This window comes from Pithys albifrons, chromosome 2 (assembly GCF_047495875.1).
Source record: "Pithys albifrons albifrons isolate INPA30051 chromosome 2, PitAlb_v1, whole genome shotgun sequence".
In the NCBI taxonomy this organism is placed as follows: domain Eukaryota; kingdom Metazoa; phylum Chordata; class Aves; order Passeriformes; family Thamnophilidae; genus Pithys; species Pithys albifrons.
The window spans coordinates 104898556-104917775 of record NC_092459.1 but is presented as its reverse complement, the minus strand read 5'-3'; the positions used below and the strand labels follow the sequence as shown (position 1 = coordinate 104917775).

The 19220-nt window shown below is 43.6% G+C and overlaps 1 protein-coding gene across 1 annotated transcript; it reads left to right on the top strand.

Moving 5' to 3' along the window:
* Positions 1-14961: 14961 nt before the first annotated feature.
* LOC139684681 (PE-PGRS family protein PE_PGRS26-like) lies at positions 14962-18513 on the top strand. Its single transcript, XM_071580848.1, has 2 exons — positions 14962-15705; positions 17547-18513. The coding sequence occupies exons 1-2, from the start codon at positions 15322-15324 to the stop codon at positions 17574-17576; spliced, it is 414 nt and encodes a 137-aa protein (XP_071436949.1). The 5' UTR covers positions 14962-15321; the 3' UTR covers positions 17577-18513.
* Positions 18514-19220: the final 707 nt, after the last annotated feature.

Sequence of the window (19220 nt, the reverse complement as noted above, 5' to 3'; positions counted from 1 at the left end):
AGTTGTGCCTCTTTGCAATTCACGTACCCGAGCTGCTAAGGAAGAGGTGGGTTTCCCATCCCACTTCCTCATATCTTCTCCATACTCATGGAGGTAAAACCACAGATTGCCACATGGAGTGTACCCTTTCTCCTTAGCTGGAAGACGCCTGCTTCTGATGGCAGAGACTCTCGTTTGTTCTGGAGAGATATGGAAGAGTCCTTCCTTAATCTTCTCTTCCAGTTCAGGCAGTTTTGTTTCCACAGCTGAGATGTGGGCTCATAATGGAGCAGTGACAGTGTCTTCATAAATCCTGAGTTTGCTGACCAGTGCACCCACCTTGTCTTCTCCCTCTCTCCACTGCAACGTTGCAAGGTAGCGAGAATACATTTCTGGCCCAAGTCGTGCAAATTTTAACCACATCTGGGATGTGCACTGGACACCATCTGGACTTTTAGGGAATCTCTCATCCTCTGAAAAGATTATCTCCAGTGTGGCTGATTCCCTTAAGCACTGGATACCTTGTTCCATCGTGTTCCACTGTCCTTGCTGTGCATGGAGGTCCTCCTTACAAAGATATCTCTCCCTCACACTTGACAACAGTTGCCACCAGAGGCTGAGAGTTTCCTGTCTCTTTCCAATGCCCTGATCAATGACCCCATCTCGAGACAAGGATCCCAGCTGCCTTGCCTCACTCCCATCTAGAATTGTATCATTGACTGCAGCATCCCAGATTCGAAGCAGCCAGGTCAAGATGGACTCATTTGCCTATCGTGTGAACTCTCTCCAGAGCTCACGCAGCTCTCCCAGGGATAGGGACCGGGTGATTATTTCTGGCTCCATTTCTTCTGCTTGAGGTGAAGGTCCTGACTCTTCCTTGTCATTCACTATATGAACTGATTTGGTCTTTGATTTTCTTTTCTGGACAGGGGCAACTGCTATCGGTTTCTGTTGTCCTTCTGGCTCCTCCACGGTTTGGGTGGACATGGTGCTGGTTGATGCATCTCCTTTCCTCTCTGGCTCAGGCGTGGTTTGGGTGGACATGGTGCTGGTTGATGCATCTCCTTTCCTCTCTGGCTCAGGCGTGGTTTGGGTGGACATGGTGCTGGTTGATGCATCTCCTTTCCTCTCTGGCTCAGGTGTGGTTTGGGTGGACATGGTGCTGGTTGATGCATCTCCTTTCCTCTCTGGCTCAGGCGTGGTTTGGGTGGACATGGTGCTGGTTGATGCATCTCCTTTCCTCTCTGGCTCAGGCGTGGTTTGGGTGGACATGGTGCTGGTTGATGCATCTCCTTTCCTCTCTGGCTCAGGCGTGGTTTGGGTGGACATGGTGCTGGTTGATGCATCTCCTTTCCTCTCTGGCTCAGGCGTGGTTTGGGTGGACATGGTGCTGGTTGATGCATCTCCTTTCCTCTCTGGCTCAGGCGTGGTTTGGGTGGACATGGTGCTGGTTGATGCATCTCCTTTCCTCTCTGGCTCAGGCGTGGTTTGGGTGGACATGGTGCCTGTGGATTTGCTCCTTTTCTCCTCCTCCTGATGATGCTGTACCACACCAAGCAGTGTGCGGTATGCAGTGGCCAGGACCCAGCAGGTTGCTGTGAGCTGCACATCTCTGGGACTGCCAGAGCATCTTCCTTTCACATAGCTCAGCGTTTTGGCAGGGTCCTGTAGTTGTTCTGGGGTGAATTTCCAGATCATTTGAGGAGAGAAGGTCTCCAAATACTGGCCCATATCTTCCCACTTCCCATGCCACTCAACATCTTCCACTCCCAGGGCAGGCCTCCAGCAAGCCTCATTAGAAAGCCCAGTTCTGACCCTAAACATGGTGCATACAGTACAGAGGAGACAAAGCAACACTAACAGCACTAACAGTAAGATTATGCTGTCCCTAACATCAAAAGGATGCTCAATATTTTCAATGATTGTTGTAGCAGAGGTGAAAAGGTGGAAGTAACCCTCCCCACCTGTTTCCCCCATAGACTGGGTGCTATTTTTAATGAGGCCCCAGAGGTAACAACCCAAACCAGGACAGGCAAACCAGACTGAATATACATTCACAATGAAATTCACTGCTTCTGATGTTATGACAACATAAACATAGTGTATTAATAAAGCAATTTTGATCCTTCTCCCTGGTATAAAATAGAGCATCAAAATAGGCACATGGTTCCCCATGTGTCGAAATATGAACGGGCCCAGATACACCATCCACATGAATACATCAAGCAACATGGTAGTCAGGGAGTTTCTGTATCCAAATACACAAAATGAAATTGTAATTCTGACTTCTCTCTCGTGGCCCCACATTGGGTGTCAAAAGATGTGCTGGTTTAAAGGCGAACCAGCAGGGGAAATGAACTCACCACCAGAGAGATTATAAGTCAGAGGTAAAATTTAATAATAATAATATTACAATAAATACACTGACACAAAAGGGAAATTGCTTTTAACTCACAAAAACCCAGCAGTATAACCCAGTGTCCTGGGGCACAAACCCAAGGGGGTTTGTTAGCTCTTGTGCTGAGACCCCTGTGGCTCCCCGAAGTCCAGAGCAAAAGGAAGTGAAAAACCTGTTGGTGCAGGCAAGGGCTGTAGTCTGGGCGAGAGCGGTCATCTCCTCCGTTCAAGGTCCTGCTCCTTCTCTGGATCTGACGAGAAGTTCCCAAGGTCTTCTTACCCACCACTTATGTACCCTCAGGGAGCACCCAGTCCCTCCCCCTGGGCGGGGACTCACACAATGGGTGATTAACTCTGGGAGCCAGGGGGTATTGTTGAACTGTTGATGGCCCATTAGCAGCTCTGCCCCCTCAGGCTGGGTGTGAAGGTGCTAATGACTCCCTAGGCAGCTGCTGCTAATGGTCCATGTCCTTGGGGAATGAATAGAAGGGGTAGAGTACACAGCTTTGATCACCCCACACACAGGGTTAGCTGGTCCCTCCTGCTGAACTAGAACACTGACAGTGTGCTTAACAGCAAAATTTATGTAGGCTATGGCTTGGAGTGGTAGTTTGTCTTGATATTGTTGACTTGCTGAGATCTTCTCATACCTTGCAGTAAGTTTAAGTCCATAACAGTGGGTTGATTTAGTTTCCATAGCCTGGTTATCATGTAAGATATTATGACATATAGCTACTATGTCTATATCGCTGGCTACTTCTGAGCATAAACTGGTAGAGATTCTTCCCCACGTTTTTCCACATTTGTAGACTTTCCTTTCGGACACAGGTTTTCATTTCTTGAATTTGCCTTTCTTGAGTCCTTATTCTGGCTGCCTCATTTTGCAAATCTTAACATTTTAGTCATTGACCAGTTACCAGTTATTGTCAGGATAAATAGAAGATCCTCTGTTAAATCTCACACAAGTTTTTATTGAATGGAACTGAGCCAGAAGCAGCATGATTCCTGCTCTTCCAAAATGTCAGATCCAAACTAATCTATATGAGATCTGAAAAAGGAATCTGATGCAGAAGCCTAAGATTTGCTTTTAAAATTACTCACTTGAAGTAATCCGGAAGTTGATTGTGAAGTATAGGTTGTTGGCCAGTTGTAGACTATTGGGGTCACCCTTTGTAGGGTTAAGGGGCAGTGCATTAATGACAGTCAGAAGAGATCAGGCAGAACAGCATCAGAAGGCTTGATCAGAAGGCTAGAGTTTATTTTTAGTGTTGCCGTAAAAGTCTGTAAAAAGACTCCGAGCCAAGTTTTGTAGGAGATAAGATAATGGGCAGGCACTTTAATGAGCAACCCCGCTCATCCAGGAATACATCGACGTGCGCGCAAGCAAGCTTTAAGTTCTATAGTTTTTATAATATAATCTATCCTATCACTACTGTCCACATGTCCAGTTCCACCTCTGTCCCCTCCCAGTTCCCATCCCTGTTGACTTGGGGCTGGGGTCGTTGGGACCCTCTGTCTTCATCCACCTCCTCTTCTTCAGCACACAAAGGTCTCTTGGACGCTCTCCAGGGCTTCGGGTCACGCTGCTCCATGTTTATGTTCTCTTCTGATATGCTTTAATCAGGTACCTTGAGGAAGAGACTAAATAGCTGGCAGATCTTAGCAGGGGTAGAGATAGAAGGACTTCATGCTACAAGCTGCTAAATATTAATTCACTAAAATCTACAGCATTACATCTACTGTGTTCCTAAAATCTACAAAATATGAAAATTGAAAAATTAAAAAAACCCTTTCGGCATCATTAGTTAGAGCTTTACCTTTTATATACTCTTGTATCCAATATCATGACACTATTGGTTAGTCAGTTTGCCTAACATACATGGAAACATTTTACTGGTTACAAGGTATCCCACATTCTACAGGGGGCTCTCAGGTCCCTAAGGGTGCACTACAAACTGCTTTCCTTCAAGGATACACTCTGAACTGCTCCATATTATTCTCTTCATCATTTTCCTCAGACATAAGAGGATTCACTGTCACCCCCTACATTAGACCTATCCTGTTGCCTAGGTATCTAAATGGAAGGATGTGCTTTGGAGGTACCTGGATTTTTACCAGTAATGCACTAAGCCCCAGGATTGCTCCATTCCCTCAGCTTGGAGAGATGATAGTGCTTTTGGCAGCACAGTTGGTCTGGCAGTGCCACTTGAAAGGTTCTGCCACACCTTTAAGATATGAAAGAAGAAGGAACCTAATTTTTCAGAAGTTGTTTATCCTGATAATAGTAGGAAAAGAATAGCTAGCCAAAGAACTTCTATTTACGTCTTAAGGTGGCGTTGAAGTTACCAATCAGAAATAATGGGAAACAGATTCCCCTTGGCTTCTCCTTTGAATATTGGATGCCTGGATAAGGTTGGGGCTTCTTCTGGGATCTTAAAGCTTTGGATTTTTCAGCCTGACCTGTGAATTGTATTTTCTTCAGGCAGAATTTTTATGGCTAACCTTGGGAGGAAATTAGTAAGGAAAGAAATTTGGATGCAAAATAATTTGAATCGTATTCTTCTGCCCTCTTGTCTACACAGACTAGGGTCAGCAGTACATTCTGTTTCAATTGTCAGTGACTAACCCTTTTTGCTTCTAGTGAAACATAACTAAAATGCAGCAAATTGCAAAAAGGAGAAGCAGACTGCCTGCCTTTGCCCTGTGACAGCCAACCAACCCATCAGACAGCATGCTGCAGCTCTTGGCAAGGCAACAATTGTGTCTGGCACCAGGCTGTTTCATTTGACTTTGCCTCAGATAGAAGTGTAATTCTCAGGGCTTGGAGTGTGCTCTGCTGGTACAATAGCAAGAAAGGGTGAGCTCAAGAGCTTTGATTTTTGTTCACTTCTATTTTTCCTTATTTTAGAAACAATACCTTAGGTAAGTGTTGGGAAACTGTCTTGGGTTGAGCTAGCAAAATACCAAGTGGCAAATACAGAGTCAGTCTCCCTCCCCATCCCCACTGAGAAAAGGGAGAGAGAAAAAAACCCTCTAAGATTTAAACTTAAACGAATTATATGTATTTATACAGAAAAGAGAAAATTAAAACTACAATATAACACACACCTACACAAGTTAGATATACCAGGAAGTTAGATATAACAACAATCCTCTGCTTTCCACTGAAGACAGATCCCATCACTCTAGGTCCATAAAGCACCCCAAATGACACCCAGCAAGGCAAAAGAGAGAGAGTAATAACAAAACATTTTACTTCCCTGAACTCAAACAAAATGTGAAGTAGCAGTGGGCAGCAGTCAAGGCCTACGTCAGCAAGATAGCAGCTGAATGTCTTGCCTCTACCTCAGCCATGATGGGAACTGAACTAAGCCACTCCTACACCTGCCTTTATATTTGATTTGACTTCAAAATGATATGAAATATCACTTTGATTGTTTAAGTCAGGTGATGCTTCCCCCTCTAATCTACTCTCTGGGCCTCTTAAACTGAGGCCTAGCTAAAAATAAAGCCAAAACTACCACAGGAACAGAACAGGTTTTCAAGCAGAAAAGCCTAAAGATAGAGGCCTCAAAGCTAACAATGGAATCTGCAAGGTGACCTTGGGCTCACAGCAAAAGTGAGAGAAGAAATCTGCTCACTTCCACAGAAAGATACATGTGAAAAATCCTACTAATAAGGTCAAAAATAAGATAGAAAAGAACTGTTTAGACCCACCACTTTTGTGAAATACATCTTATTTCATACTTAGCTATAGCTCTGTGTTGTCAGATAATTTGAATAGTGCGTATAAGTTTAAAAAATGTGTGTAACAGTGCATTAAATTAGGTTCTGTGTGTAACCTTTCTTGTAGTCTGTAATATCTTTGCGCAAGGAGTGATGTAAGTGCCTTAATGTAAACATTGCATGCTTTTCTCTGCCATTCCTCAATTCCATTATACCTCGCCGACAATGAGGACTGAAAAATAAACCTCTGTTTTAGTTTAATGCAGTCAGATTGTCTTAATTGTCAACTAAAGGTAGTGAGCCTCATAAAAGGCCATAACGAACTGTGTCAGTGTAAAGTTGGATGTTGTGCCAGGTAAGAAGTTTTCGTGCCCTGCTCAGGTGGCATTTGAGTTCTCATTAAATTAAGAATGTGCTAAAATTTAGAACGTGTAGGTGTGCAAATAGATCTTTTAATTGTTGTGCATCTGCATAAAGATTAAACACATCAGGGCCTGCAATTAAAGACTAAGTAAGCAGTTGAAAATGTTTTTATAAATTTTCAGATGCAGAGGTATGCCTATTATAGCACATTTTTATGACTTTGAAGTGTACAGGGGAAACTGACTTTAGCATGCATGGGTAGGTTAAATATTTAGTTCTGTAGATAATAGCAAACATGCATATTTTTAGTACAAATTAGCCACACAGGATATCAAATGCCTGAGGGATGGTGCAGTGTGCTGAAATTAGAGTCTGAATGAAAGCTATTTAGTATTGAAACAGTCAAATCCTGAGCTAGCTTCTCCACCAGTGTCAATCATTCCAGCTTCATTAACTTCAGTGGAGCTGTGCCTCCGTGTCTGCTGGAGAAAAGGCCTGCTCTGAATATTTTGACTAAAACCAGCATAGTTCTGTTAAGAGGTGAAAAATGCTTTTCTACAGAAATGTAAATTTACTCTCACAATTTATAAATTAACTTTGAGTCTGGTCTTTAATAAGTTCTGCTGGGGCACTGCCTATTGTCATGAAGAGCTGCTCAAGATGTAAGATTTGGTTAGGTGTTAAGTATCTATCCTGCCAAGTAGGCATGGGCTGTCCATGTCCTTATCATCGGGGAGCCTTGCACTTGCCACAAATTGTGACTTTGCACTCAGGATAGCTTTTTCAAAATAGCTAGATGACTTAAAAGCTGGAGACATGTACCTTGCCAGCAGAACTCAGGGTCCTAAATATGCAAGATTTTAATCATTAATACTTGAAGCCTTAAGTCATGAAGATATTGTGCAAAATTTCTTCTTCTGATATGAAAGTGATAGGTGCTTTCAAAATACCACAGTTTAATTGGCTGAAATCAGTTTTATGCTTTTCCCAGACCTGTTCAGAAGTGATTTTTTTTTTACTGGTACTCTCTGGGATTTTGTACTATAGTATAAAAGTTCACGGTTGTGTTTAGCTGCTGACAACTCTAGATACAGTATGGTGCTCTGTATAGACCATTTAGGCTTTATGCATACGACTGAAGTGCTTCCAGGCTCCTCCATATTCTCTCAAGATACAAGGCCTAAGGAAGTTTTTTGGGCTGAATATTTATTAAATAATGGAAAAAATTATATTATGCAATAGCATAGCTTTTGAGTAAATTTTTACTGCAAATTGATAATCAAATAAATGAGAAAAATGAGATGTGAGAATTTGCTATGGGTTGAGAAATAGCATGGACCAGGGCAGCAGGCAGGGAGTTATTTCTTGAAAACAGTTGGAAAATGCAGCCTTCTTTAGACAAATTCTTAAAATAAGAATAAAAATGTGGAGGTGAGAAACTGGAAGAACAAGAGACCTGTCCTCTCACTGTCATGGTTTGGGGGATCTGAGCTGTCAGAATAAGTCTGTCCTGCACTAGGAACATTTTATTCCCACTGAAGTAATAATATGCAAAATATGGGACATATGCTAAACAAAGCCCAAACAAAACCCAAAAACCTCAGAAAGCTTTGGACAAAATGCAGTAAAAAAAGACATTCAGCATTTTCAAGCCCTTTCTTCTGATCAAACAACAATCCAAAAGCAACAGATGAATGAATGGAATCTGGATAAAATTATTTGTGTTGTCCTTCTTTAGTCAGTCACTGGGATAGCAACTCACTTGTCAGAGTTGGTGTACACCCAGAGCACATTGGCAGAAATGTCTGTTTTCATTTCTGAATGGAAAAGCATGTCAGTTCAGATACATTAGAAAACTTTACATGGTATTCAGTGAATTAAAGAGCTACTATGCACATGCAGAGTGAGAAAATACTAAAATACAACTTAAATGCATGAAAGAGTCATACCTTTAGGTGAAATTGGGCCTATGCCACCTTTTCTGCAAGCTCCTATGCCCATAAGGCATAGAAATAACAATACAAATCAAGGTATTATATTGTGATGCTATATATGGAGAACATTTTGAGTACTATATTTTTTTGGAGAGGCTCTTAATGTGGTCAGACTGTTTTTTTACTCTGTAGAAGCTCTGTCTCTTTGGTGTCCCTTCTGACAGATTGCATGTGAGCCATAAACACAGTCAAGGATAGACTTGTTGCAAATCTCTCATTAAAAGGCTGTCCTTTTGTGTTGTTAAATGTATGATCTGGTTAGAGGTCTTAGACTTAGAAAATGGTGGATTTTTTTCTTAATTAGGTAAATAATTTTAAAATAAACTGGATACAGTTACCTTTTTAATCATTTAAGATTGTCAGAGTTTGAAGTTACTTAGAAATATAATGAGTTCAGTTTTTTTGGATACCAAAGCTTTATTGTGGTGTAGATTCAGTAAGCTTAAAACTGTATTCTGAGTTAACAAGCCAGAGACTAAAGAATATCTAGTCTGCAAAGGCTCCTAAACTCTTTAGCTCCATGAAAATATTTGCAGGGTTTCTTCTGCTAATCCTTACAGCTGTTGTCACACTGCAACTATTAAAATAATGGCATTTTAATGGTAATATATATGTATGCACATGGTATTCAGAGGCTTTGTTGTACAAGAACAATCGTACATGCCTCTCTGTACAGAGGTCAGAATTACTAAGGCAATATTTACTGGCTGTTAGATGTGGCAGATGACTGCATGGACCCTGAGGTGCAATGCAGAATCAGTTTATTAATGGTGGCACATGGCTATTTATATCCCTCCATGGAGACAGTTACATGCAAATACATTGTGTTCTGTTCCCCACCAATCAATTCCAAGTCCATCCAGGGAGCATGAGCAGTTGATGACTTCTCCCAAAGTGGTTTCCCTTTTGCCCGTGTAACATGGTCTCTGCGTTCTGCCTCCGGCCATCGGCAATGTGTTTACTGATTTAACATCCCCTCTACAGTTAGACTGTAGCGACATCTGTGAAACGGAATGTTTCCCCAACAGCAAAACCCAGCTAAACCCCAAAAGAGAAGGTGTTTGTATATAAGGTGAAAATATCCATAGTTATCACAAACAGAAGTGTTACTGCAGTGCCAGTGTTACCTGTGGAAAGCAGCATGATAGATACCTGCCTGTTTCTGGTAACAGCTGGCTGCCAGTTTAATGTCAGCACTTCTATGGTACTTGAACCCGGTGCCTTTAAATCAATTAAAATTCATAGAAACCATCTCTTGGAGGTACCTCTTTGGCTGTAGATAATGAGCTTAGAGTAGAAGCTAAACTTCAGGTAGATATATTTAAATTTAACCCTCTCTTTGGGAATCATGGAAAGATGTAATCCTTGGTCTGCTAAGTTTTGGAGTATCCAAAGAGCTACTATTTCCAGTGTTAGAGAAGTTTTGCCTTTTTAATTTCATTTACTCTTGATTTCAGGCTTGGAACTGCATTACTTAACACAGCTGAATCATGGAATTATAGAGTTTAAGAATAGTATTTTATGCAGTTGAGTTTTGAAAGCAACTCTGAATGGAGAATGCACAGCTCTGGATAACCTCTGCCACTTCTAGATTTATTCTCAGAATAGAAAAGCTTTTGCTTAAGTGCAGTTGCAGTTCATGTATATTGACTTTCATCCTCCTGTTCCCTAAAATTTGCTCTTAAAGAAACCTCTAAGACTCAATTTGTGAGTTTTAGAAGTCAGACATTCTTTATTTCAGTGCTCTGGGTGTATTGGTAATCTTTTCACCAAAATGCACCCCTTGACATCTGAGTTACAGCTTATATGTCTGTATTACAGGATTATTAATTTTTGTTTTCTGCAATGATGATACATATTCGTGACATTTCCTAACACTTATTAGCATCCATAGATATCCTTACAAGGTCTCTGAGGGCCTTTACTGAGGGTCTCTGGTGGTCATTTCTGTCTGGAGCTCCCAAAGGTCTAAGTGACCACCATAGAACTTCTTTAGGACAATACATCTGGTTAAAGAGCAACCTGGTGTTGCCTGCTGGCTCATTTGGATCACTTACTCATTGTTTCTTTTCTTTGTTTGGCTGATTTCTTTAAATTGCTTGGCTTAGCTACACATAGTTTTCCATGGTACTTTCTGTTGCAAACTGTTATGGTTTAGTTAAATGAAGAAGATTTTCTTGTTGATTGTTTCCTTATCATTATGTTGTTTGGGAGGGGTGGGGGGCATTGGAGGTCACCATGGGAGATACTGCAAGAGTTTAGGAAGGATAAAGCATTTGGCATGACAGGAACTCAGTTTCTTTGGTTCCTGGGAGTGCAGCTGGGAAGCAGTCACATTTTATTTTACACTGGTTTGGTTGTGGGTTTTTTTTGTAATGAATTGAGGGCAAAAATTTGACCACCATCCTGAGCCTTATCAATATAAATCCATGTGTGTGTTTGTTTGTTTGTTTGTTTATTTATTTATTTATTTATTCTATCTATCTATCTATCTATCTATCTATCTATCTATCTATCTATCTAACTTCTTTTTGTCTGAATGCTAACATTTGTGCCAAACTCTTAGAATGCTGGAAGGAAGTCCAGGTCCTGGCTCTCATGTGCTCTTTGTAAATTACTTAACTGCCATATTTTGCTGTTCAATTAGAGTTTTAAGAGCTGAGTCCATTAATTAGCTCATTTACAAAACATCAAATTAGAAAATTAGTGTGAAGGCCTTTGTCCAGGAACATGGCTTTGTGCTTTTTAGGCAGCTCATAAATGGTATTCATAGTATAGCTATTTTGTAGAGAGGCCAGAGAATGGGATTTGTGTTCCTTGAAAAGAAGCTGGTAATTAGCTTTTTCGATGCATGAAGGTTTGGTTGGATTGGCAAAGATAGTGTAGAGCTTTCTTTGCATGGCAACATGCAACACTGTTCTAACACCAGTCTAAATGCCTGTTCACCTGAGAGAAGAATTTCAGCTTGACCTATTGTGCTGCTTTAAATGTAAACTAGCAGGAGAAATGAACTCAGCATGAAAGAGATTATAAGTCAGAGTTACAATTTAATAAAAAATGTTACCATAAATGCAATGATACAAAGAGAAATTGATTTTAACCCACAAAACCCAGAAGTATAACTCAGCACCCTGGAGCACAAACGGAATGGTGTTTGTTAGCCTCTGGGCTGAGATCCACGTGGTTCCCCTGAGTCCAAAGTAAAAGGAAGGGGAAAAAAACCTGTCGGTGCAGATGACAGTCACAGTCTGGTCAAGAGTGGTGGTTGCAGTCTCTGGACCCAACGAGTGGTACCAGAAGTCTCCAAACCCCAAGATTCCCCTCTGGTTCAGATGGGAAGCCAGCTTCGCGAGGTGTCCACGTGCTGGGCAGCCCACCTTTGGCGACAGCCTGTTGCTGTTTACAAGGAGTTTGGGGTTGTTTACCTCTCCTTCTGGCTGCCCCAAGGTCAGGCTGACCTTGCCAGCCTGTTTAGCTTCTAGTGGGTCCGTGCAAAACAGGGGTTGAGGCCAAACCTCCACAACAAATCCCCCACTGTTTTTGTGCACGAAAACACCTTAGGTTTGCTGATTGACACTTGTTGATAACCTTATTGCCTTCCTAAGCCTTCAGGGTACAAGACTTTTGAACAGGGTACAGTAACATTTGTACAACCATTATAAGCTGACACAAATCAAGACATGCCTAAGACATGTAGGGCTTGGGTACAAACTTACAAAAACAAGTGTTACAAACTTACAACCATTACAACCTTATGTGCATAAACATGAACTTTTTCTCCACGTGAATTATGAACCAAGCAAGGGCTTTTTGGCAATGTCCATAATGAGTGCAAAGTAACTTCACTTTAGCAAAGAGGTAGCTCCAGTCCAGCTGAGCCAATTTTCCTTTCAAGTTCAATTCTCAAACTCTACCTGGCCACTGTAGAGTTTACTGAGAGAAGCCTTGAGTCTCAGTCACTCCTGGTGCTGCAACAATGCTGTCTGGAAACAAAGTGGTAATGTGCAAAGAAAATTCACAGAGGCTAAACATGGTTAACACTGCAAGTAGGGAGAGCAAATGCTGATGATCTTACGCTCTCCAAAAGATGTTCTGCAGCTGAGGGGACAAGTGTCTTTACCCCTGCAGCTCTGCTGGGCAGCTTAGCAGTGCAACAAACTCAAAACTGCTCAAGCCCATTCTTACTCAGCTGAAATTAACAGTGTTCACCTGACAAACTTTCAGACACCTTTGTGCCTTTAGGATCTGTTTGCAACTTGGAGGTACAGGCTGAATAATGTGCCACTTGAACTGGACTGTTCAGTTAATGACAAATCTTATTAACAATAGCAATCAAACAAATCATAGTAACAGCCAGAACTAAAGCTCCTTGTTCCAGCAAAGCATCTTGCCAACTGATTAAGTTCAGGAAATAAACCCATCTTTATAAAGGAGAAATGTTGGTAGTCAACTTGTCAAAATTATGTTTTACCATTTGTATTTTATCATGAACTTGTTTGTAGTGCATGGCTAATTCTGTGTGACATATCCCTTCAAATTCATCACATCTGTAACCATGAATCATTAGCAAGAAATTTAGAGTCTCTCTATTTTGCAATACTGCTTGCTGTATCTTATTAGCATCTGTTGAAAAATTATCAAGCATTTTGGTAATGTTTAGTTGTTCTAGCACCCAGTAGTTTAACATTCGTATCAAACGTAATGCTCTGTCTACACCAATTGGAGCAAACACTGATGCTAGCAAATTTCCTGTGTCAGCTTAAGGGCTAAAGTCTTTAGACCACCAAACACGATTTTGCATTGACTGTGTAAATTTGGTTAGCTTACCTAAATAGCAAGGTCCAACTTTACCTGGGCAGCTATGCCATTCTACGCTCTATTACCACAAATTAAGAAATATCCAGGAGGCAATGCTCTTCTTTGGTTACCTTTTGTGCGAACAAGTCTCGTTTCTGGAAAACCTGTATCTTTTGAACCAATAATATTCCAGCACCAGCTGTCATTGGTGTAACTCTTATTATGAGGAGAAACATCTGTGATTCTCACAGGCAAGTGACCAGTGTTCTTTGTTCCATTCTGTCACACTAGAATAGGCAGGATGAAACTCAACACAGGACTCATTACTGGGGAGACACCCCACTAACCTTAGCTCCTGGGGTTCCCTCTCAATTTAGGTATTTAACGGCCACATGATCCTTGCAGTGGCTTCCCCAATACAGGTGTCTGTGTGATTAGCACAGCAGAGATGTTTTCTACCTGTTTTTTCACACTTTAAATGATCTTTATTAGACACTTTTGCCTCTTCTATGCCATAAGGAATGAAATCTTTGCTATTGTAATAGGGCATTCCTATAAGGCACACTCTGTTTGGTTCATTGGCGATGTTACCTGAACAGAAACTTTCCAGATCTACTTGTTGAGCGAATACCACCCACATATTTTGATTCACACCCCATTCAGTAGCAACAGCAGCAAAGCAAAATATAAAGGTAAGAAATACACTTAAACAAGTCTTGGATTTAACTACTCTTTGTGCTACAACAGCAAGACGTTCTCGAGCTGGCCTGATCATGGCAGCAAAGGCTCTAGCCACTGTCTGAGTGTGGCCGTACTGGTCAGCTCTGCCAGCCACTTCCAGCATCTCTGAGATGTCTGCTGTTCTCGGCAGGGTGGCTAGTGAAGACTTGATCCTCTGATTAGCGTTCTCAAAGGCTAACAGGTGGAACATGTACCTCTTGTCCTGATAACCCAGTCCTGCATATGATGCTATGGCTTGATACAGCCTATCTATGAAGCGTTGGTATGGTTCTGTCTCTCCTTGCTTCACTGCAGTGAAGGAGGGTGATGGTGTGTCCTCTGGGACAGAGTAGTAGGCCTGTCTTGCCAAAAGAGCTGTGATGTAGTGTATTTCCACTGGATACCGCAACTGCACCTGCACATCAGCGAAGGCACCATCTCCCACTAAGATTTCTGGTGTTAGTCCATTCAGAGGGTCAGCAGCCTTGACGGGGTCTTGCTGCCTCTACCCTAGCAAGCCTTCTCCACTCCTTGTCCCACAGGATCAACTGGGAAGGAGATAGCAAATACCTTGCAATGTTCTTACAGTCATTTGGTCAGTTGGTCTGTGTTGTATGTATCCAGTCAAGAATTGCTGTTCCTGTCTCTGATCTTAACCCTTCTTCTTTTAGGGTGTTCTTAGCCTGCTGCATTAGTTTCCACTGTTGTGGCTCATACTGGCGGGCCCCATTGGTGTCTCTGACTATTGGGAATGCTACAGTTGATATTGCGTTGTCTGTCCCTTTAAGAAGTATCGTTCCATCTTTGCAAGCCGCAGTGTTGTTTACTTCTGTCTCTCTGCTGGTTAGACACACTGGAGTGGGGGTGGAGTTCACCGTGGGAACTGGGGCAGGCGTGGGAACCATATTTGAGTGACAGCTAGGTCCGCCCCCTTTTGTAAAACTACCAGCCACTTCCGGGATTGCCGGCAGTCTGGTTTGGGTCGGTGGCAGGGACATTTCTGTTTCAGCCGTTTCCGTGGGTTTTTCGGCCATGCGATCTATTCTTTGTTCCCGCGGCCACGCGGCTTTTCCCCTTGGCGCGGCACGCGGCTCTCCCCTTACGGCAAACACCTCTCCCCCCCACTCTCCCGGATTCAAGATGTAACAAAAGTTCCCTCACTGTCCGTCGCGGCTGGGCCAGCATTCCCTTTACGGCGAAACTGCTTTTCACGAACCCTAGGCAGACGTCTTTGTTCTGGACCGGCTCCGGTCCCACCGTGTCTGTCCACGGCATCGCGATTTCCAGCAGCTCGGGCAGCGCAGCAGCTCCAGTAGCGCCGCGCGGGTCTGAGCCCAGCGGCGAGATGATTTCAAACAGCGGGGTGGCTCCGAGCGGTGGAATGATCTTGGTTCCAGCTCGCGGGTCCGCGCGGAACAGCGGGACGGCTCCGGGCAGTGGCGGGGCGGCTTGGAAACACCTCGCAGCTCCGTCCCCGGCGGCGTGTGACTCTGGCTCTGGCCCCACAGCGGAGAGCGACTCCCGTGTTTCACACAGCGGCGCGGAGGGGAGCAGAGGCGGCACGGCGAGGCGGGGCGGCTGCGTTAGCTCTAACGGAGGAGCGGAGGGTTCAAACAGTGGCGCGGATGGGGAAACTCGGTCCCCTCCATGTGTAAGCAGTCCCATTACCTCGGCAGCAAGCCTGGTCTCTGCTCTGAACTGCTTCAAAGCATCATATACTGCTTTCCAGGTATTGCACAGAGGGGCTGACTCTTTATCTTGGTTCTGGAGGTGTTGTTTCCACATTAATTCCCCCAAATCATTCCATTTTTCCAATTCAAACAGCGCGGAAGGGCTTGGAAAGAAGCCTCTTTCCTGTGCGCACGCGATCAGGCGGCGTAGGGATTTTTCGTCGGCCGTTTCGCTTCTCTTTGCCCTAATACTAATTAAGAGGCTCTGAGCTGTGGCATATTCAAGCTGCATTTTCTGATCCCAGTTGCAATCGTCTTGCGATAGCGACCGGCTGTGACGGAGGGGAAAAGAGCCACACAGAGACCACAGGAGAGGAATGAGAGAGAGAGTTTATTGATCATGGGTAGGGGTATATAAAGGTTTTGGGGGACTTAAACTACAAACAGTAAGGAACCAGGGGGGATTTGGACTATTACCAATAGGAATCCAGGGGTAGCAACCAATAGGAAAGAAAAAATAAGGACCAATAAAAAAACTCCTTGAAGCTTCTTCAAGGACACTACATGCATTCCTGAGTGGTGAGAAAATCTCAGGGGATTTTGGGAAGGGGACAGTGACTAAACAAAAGAGAACAAAAGAATCCATTTTGTAACATGTATTTATATGGCAGTAACGGCTTCTTTTCCTAAGGCATTTGGGCTAGCTTCTTCATCTTCTTCAAAAGTCCGTTTCTGACAGGACTTTTTCCGTTCCACATACTGCAGCTCCATTGCCACACAATCCCGCTTTGATTACTAGATCATGCACTAAGTGCCATGTCCAGTCTCATCTTAAAAACCTCCAGGAATGGTGAGTCCGCCACCTCTCTGCACAGGCCATTCCAATGCCTGATTACTCTCTCTGGAAATAATTTTTTTCTAATATCCAACCTAAACCTCCCCTGGAAGAGCTTAAGTCCGTGACTTCTTGTCTCTTGGGAGAAGAGACCAACCCCCACCTGGCCACAACCCCCTTTCAGGTAGTTGTAGAGAGTGATGAGGTCATCCCTGAGCCTCCTCTTCAGGCTAAACAACCCTAACTCCCTCAGCCTTTCCTCATAGGACTTGTGCTCCAGCCCCTTCACCAGCCTCATTGCTCTCTTCTCTGCACCTGCTCCAGCACCTAAATATCTTTCCTGAACTGAGGGACCCATGTAGGAGTAGCCCCTTACGTCCCGAGCAAGGGGGCACAGCGTGAATGATGGCCAAAAGAGCTAAGGCAAATCAGGCATCAGAAGGCTCGATCAGAAGGCTTACAAGACTTTATTCAAGACAGTTAACAGACAGTTCCTCACAGCTCATAGTAGTAGTAGTAGAAGTAGTAGTTCCTAGTAGAAGATGTCTTCTCAGTAACATCCACACCTTTTATGTCCTCTCACATCCAACATGCCATGACATTATTGGTTAACCAATTCACCTCACATACACCAAAGCCCCTCATTGGTCACAAGACACACACACCCCCTCCCCTCCAGGTCGCTCGCTTCTCTTCAAGGTACACTTCAAACAGCTTTCCTTAAAGGACTTCTGAGGATCCGAGTGTTTTAGTAAATCACTAACTGTATCATCCTGGAATTTAGGGGGGTTATTCATCTTCCTGTAATTGTCTATCAGCTCAAGGGCCAGTTGTCCTGAGGGCCACCTGTCTTGTTGGTGAAAACTGAGGCAAAGTAGGTGTTAGGAACCTCAACCTTTTCTTCCAGATTAACTAGATTCCCTCTGAAGTCCAGCCAAGAATGGAGGTTTTCCTTGCACCTCCTTGTGTTATTAATTTTTTATAGAAATGCTTTTTGTTATCCCTTACAGTAGTAGCGAAATTAACATAAAATTGTGCTTTGTCTCTCTAATTTTCCTCCTACAGGACCTAACTAAATCCCTACAGTCTTCATGAGTAGCCAGCCCTTTCTTCATCAGTCAGTAAGATATCCTTTTTCCCTTGATTTCCTTAAGAATCTCCATGTTGAACCACACTAGTCTTCACTGCTGGCTTGCCTTTTGGGCACACTGGGACAACCTGTTCGTGTGCACTCAAGACTCCCTTCTTGAAGCACATCCCTCCCTCCTGTGCCCCCTTGTTTTTGAGGGTTGTTTCCCAGGGTATGCTCTGAACCAGTCTTCTGAAGAGGACAAAATCTGCCCTCCAGAAGTCCAGCGTAGAAGTTTTATTGATAGCCCTCCTTGTATCCCTGACTATTGAAAACTCTTATTATTTTGTAGTTACTGTGCCCCAGTGTCCTAGTTCAGCAGGTGGGACCAGTTAACACTGTGTGGGGGTGATCAAAGCTGTGTATTCTGCCCCCTCTATTCATTCCCCTAGGACAAGGGATCATTAGCAGCAGCTGCCCAGGGAGTCATTAGCACCTTCGCACCCAGCCTGGGGGGCGTGGCTGCTAATGGGCCATCAACAGTTCAGGGATACCCCATGACTCCCAGAGTTAATGACTCATTGTGTGAGTTCCCACCCTGGGGGAGGACTGGGTGCTCCCTGAGGATACATAAGTGGTGGATAAGAAGACCTCAAAAACCACTTGTTGGATCCAGAGGAGCAGGAGGACCTCGACAGGAGGAGATCACTGCTCTAAACCAGACTATGACCGCCACTCTTGACCAGACTACAGCCATCACCTGCACCAACAGGTTTCTCACTTCCTTTTGCTTTGGACTTGGGGGGAACCACACGGGTCTCAACACAAGGGATAACAAACCTCTTTGGGTTTGTGCCCCAGGACACTGGGTTATATTGCTGGGGTTTGTGAGTTGAAAGCAATTTCTCTTTGTGTCAGTGTATTTATGGTAATATCTTTCATTAAATTGTAACTGACTTATAATCTCTCTTGTGGTGGGTCCATTTCTCCTGCCAGTTTATCTTTAAACCAGCACACCCAGACAGCTTCTGACTACTACATCTCCCACCAGCCCCTCTCTGTAAACAACGGATCTAGGAGGGCCCCACTCCTGGTAGGTTAATTTACCAGCTGAAGCAGGAAATTATCCTCTATACACTCCTGGAATCTCCTAGTCTGCCTCTTCTCTGCTGTGTTGAGCTCCCAGCAGATATCTGGCAGGTTGAAGTCACCCACAAGAACAAATGATGCTGATCTTGAGACATCTGCCAGCTGCTTGCAGCATAATTCATCCCCTTCATCATCCTGGTTGGGTGGTCCATAACAGACTTCCACCAGGATGTCAGCCTTGTTGGCCTTCCCTCTGATTCTGGTCCAAAGGGACTCACCATATTGTTACTGACTTAGAGTTCTACAGAGTCAAGAGACCCCTCCACCTCTCCTATCCTGCCTGTCCTTTCTGAAGAGCTTGTAGCCATCCATAGCAGCACTCCAGTTGTATAAATCATCCCACCATGTTTCTGTAATGGCAACTACATCATAGTTTTCCTGCTGCATGATGGCTTCCAGCTCCTCTTGTTTGTTTCCCATACTGCATGCATTAGTGTACATACACTTCAACTGGGCCATTGATTTCACTCTCAACTTGGGGTTTACACCCATAGGTTTATCTCTGTATGGCCGGATTTCAG

What these genes read in the sequence shown, in the direction of transcription:
- LOC139684681 (XM_071580848.1), top strand. Translation starts at nt 15,322, where the DNA reads ATGATTTCAAACAGCGGGGTGGCTCCGAGCGGTGGAATGATCTTGGTT. An exon ending in CATCATATACTGCTTTCCAG is followed by an intron (nt 15,706 to 17,546) that starts GTATTGCACAGA and finishes TTCCTCCTACAG; the next exon opens with GACCTAACTAAATCCCTACA.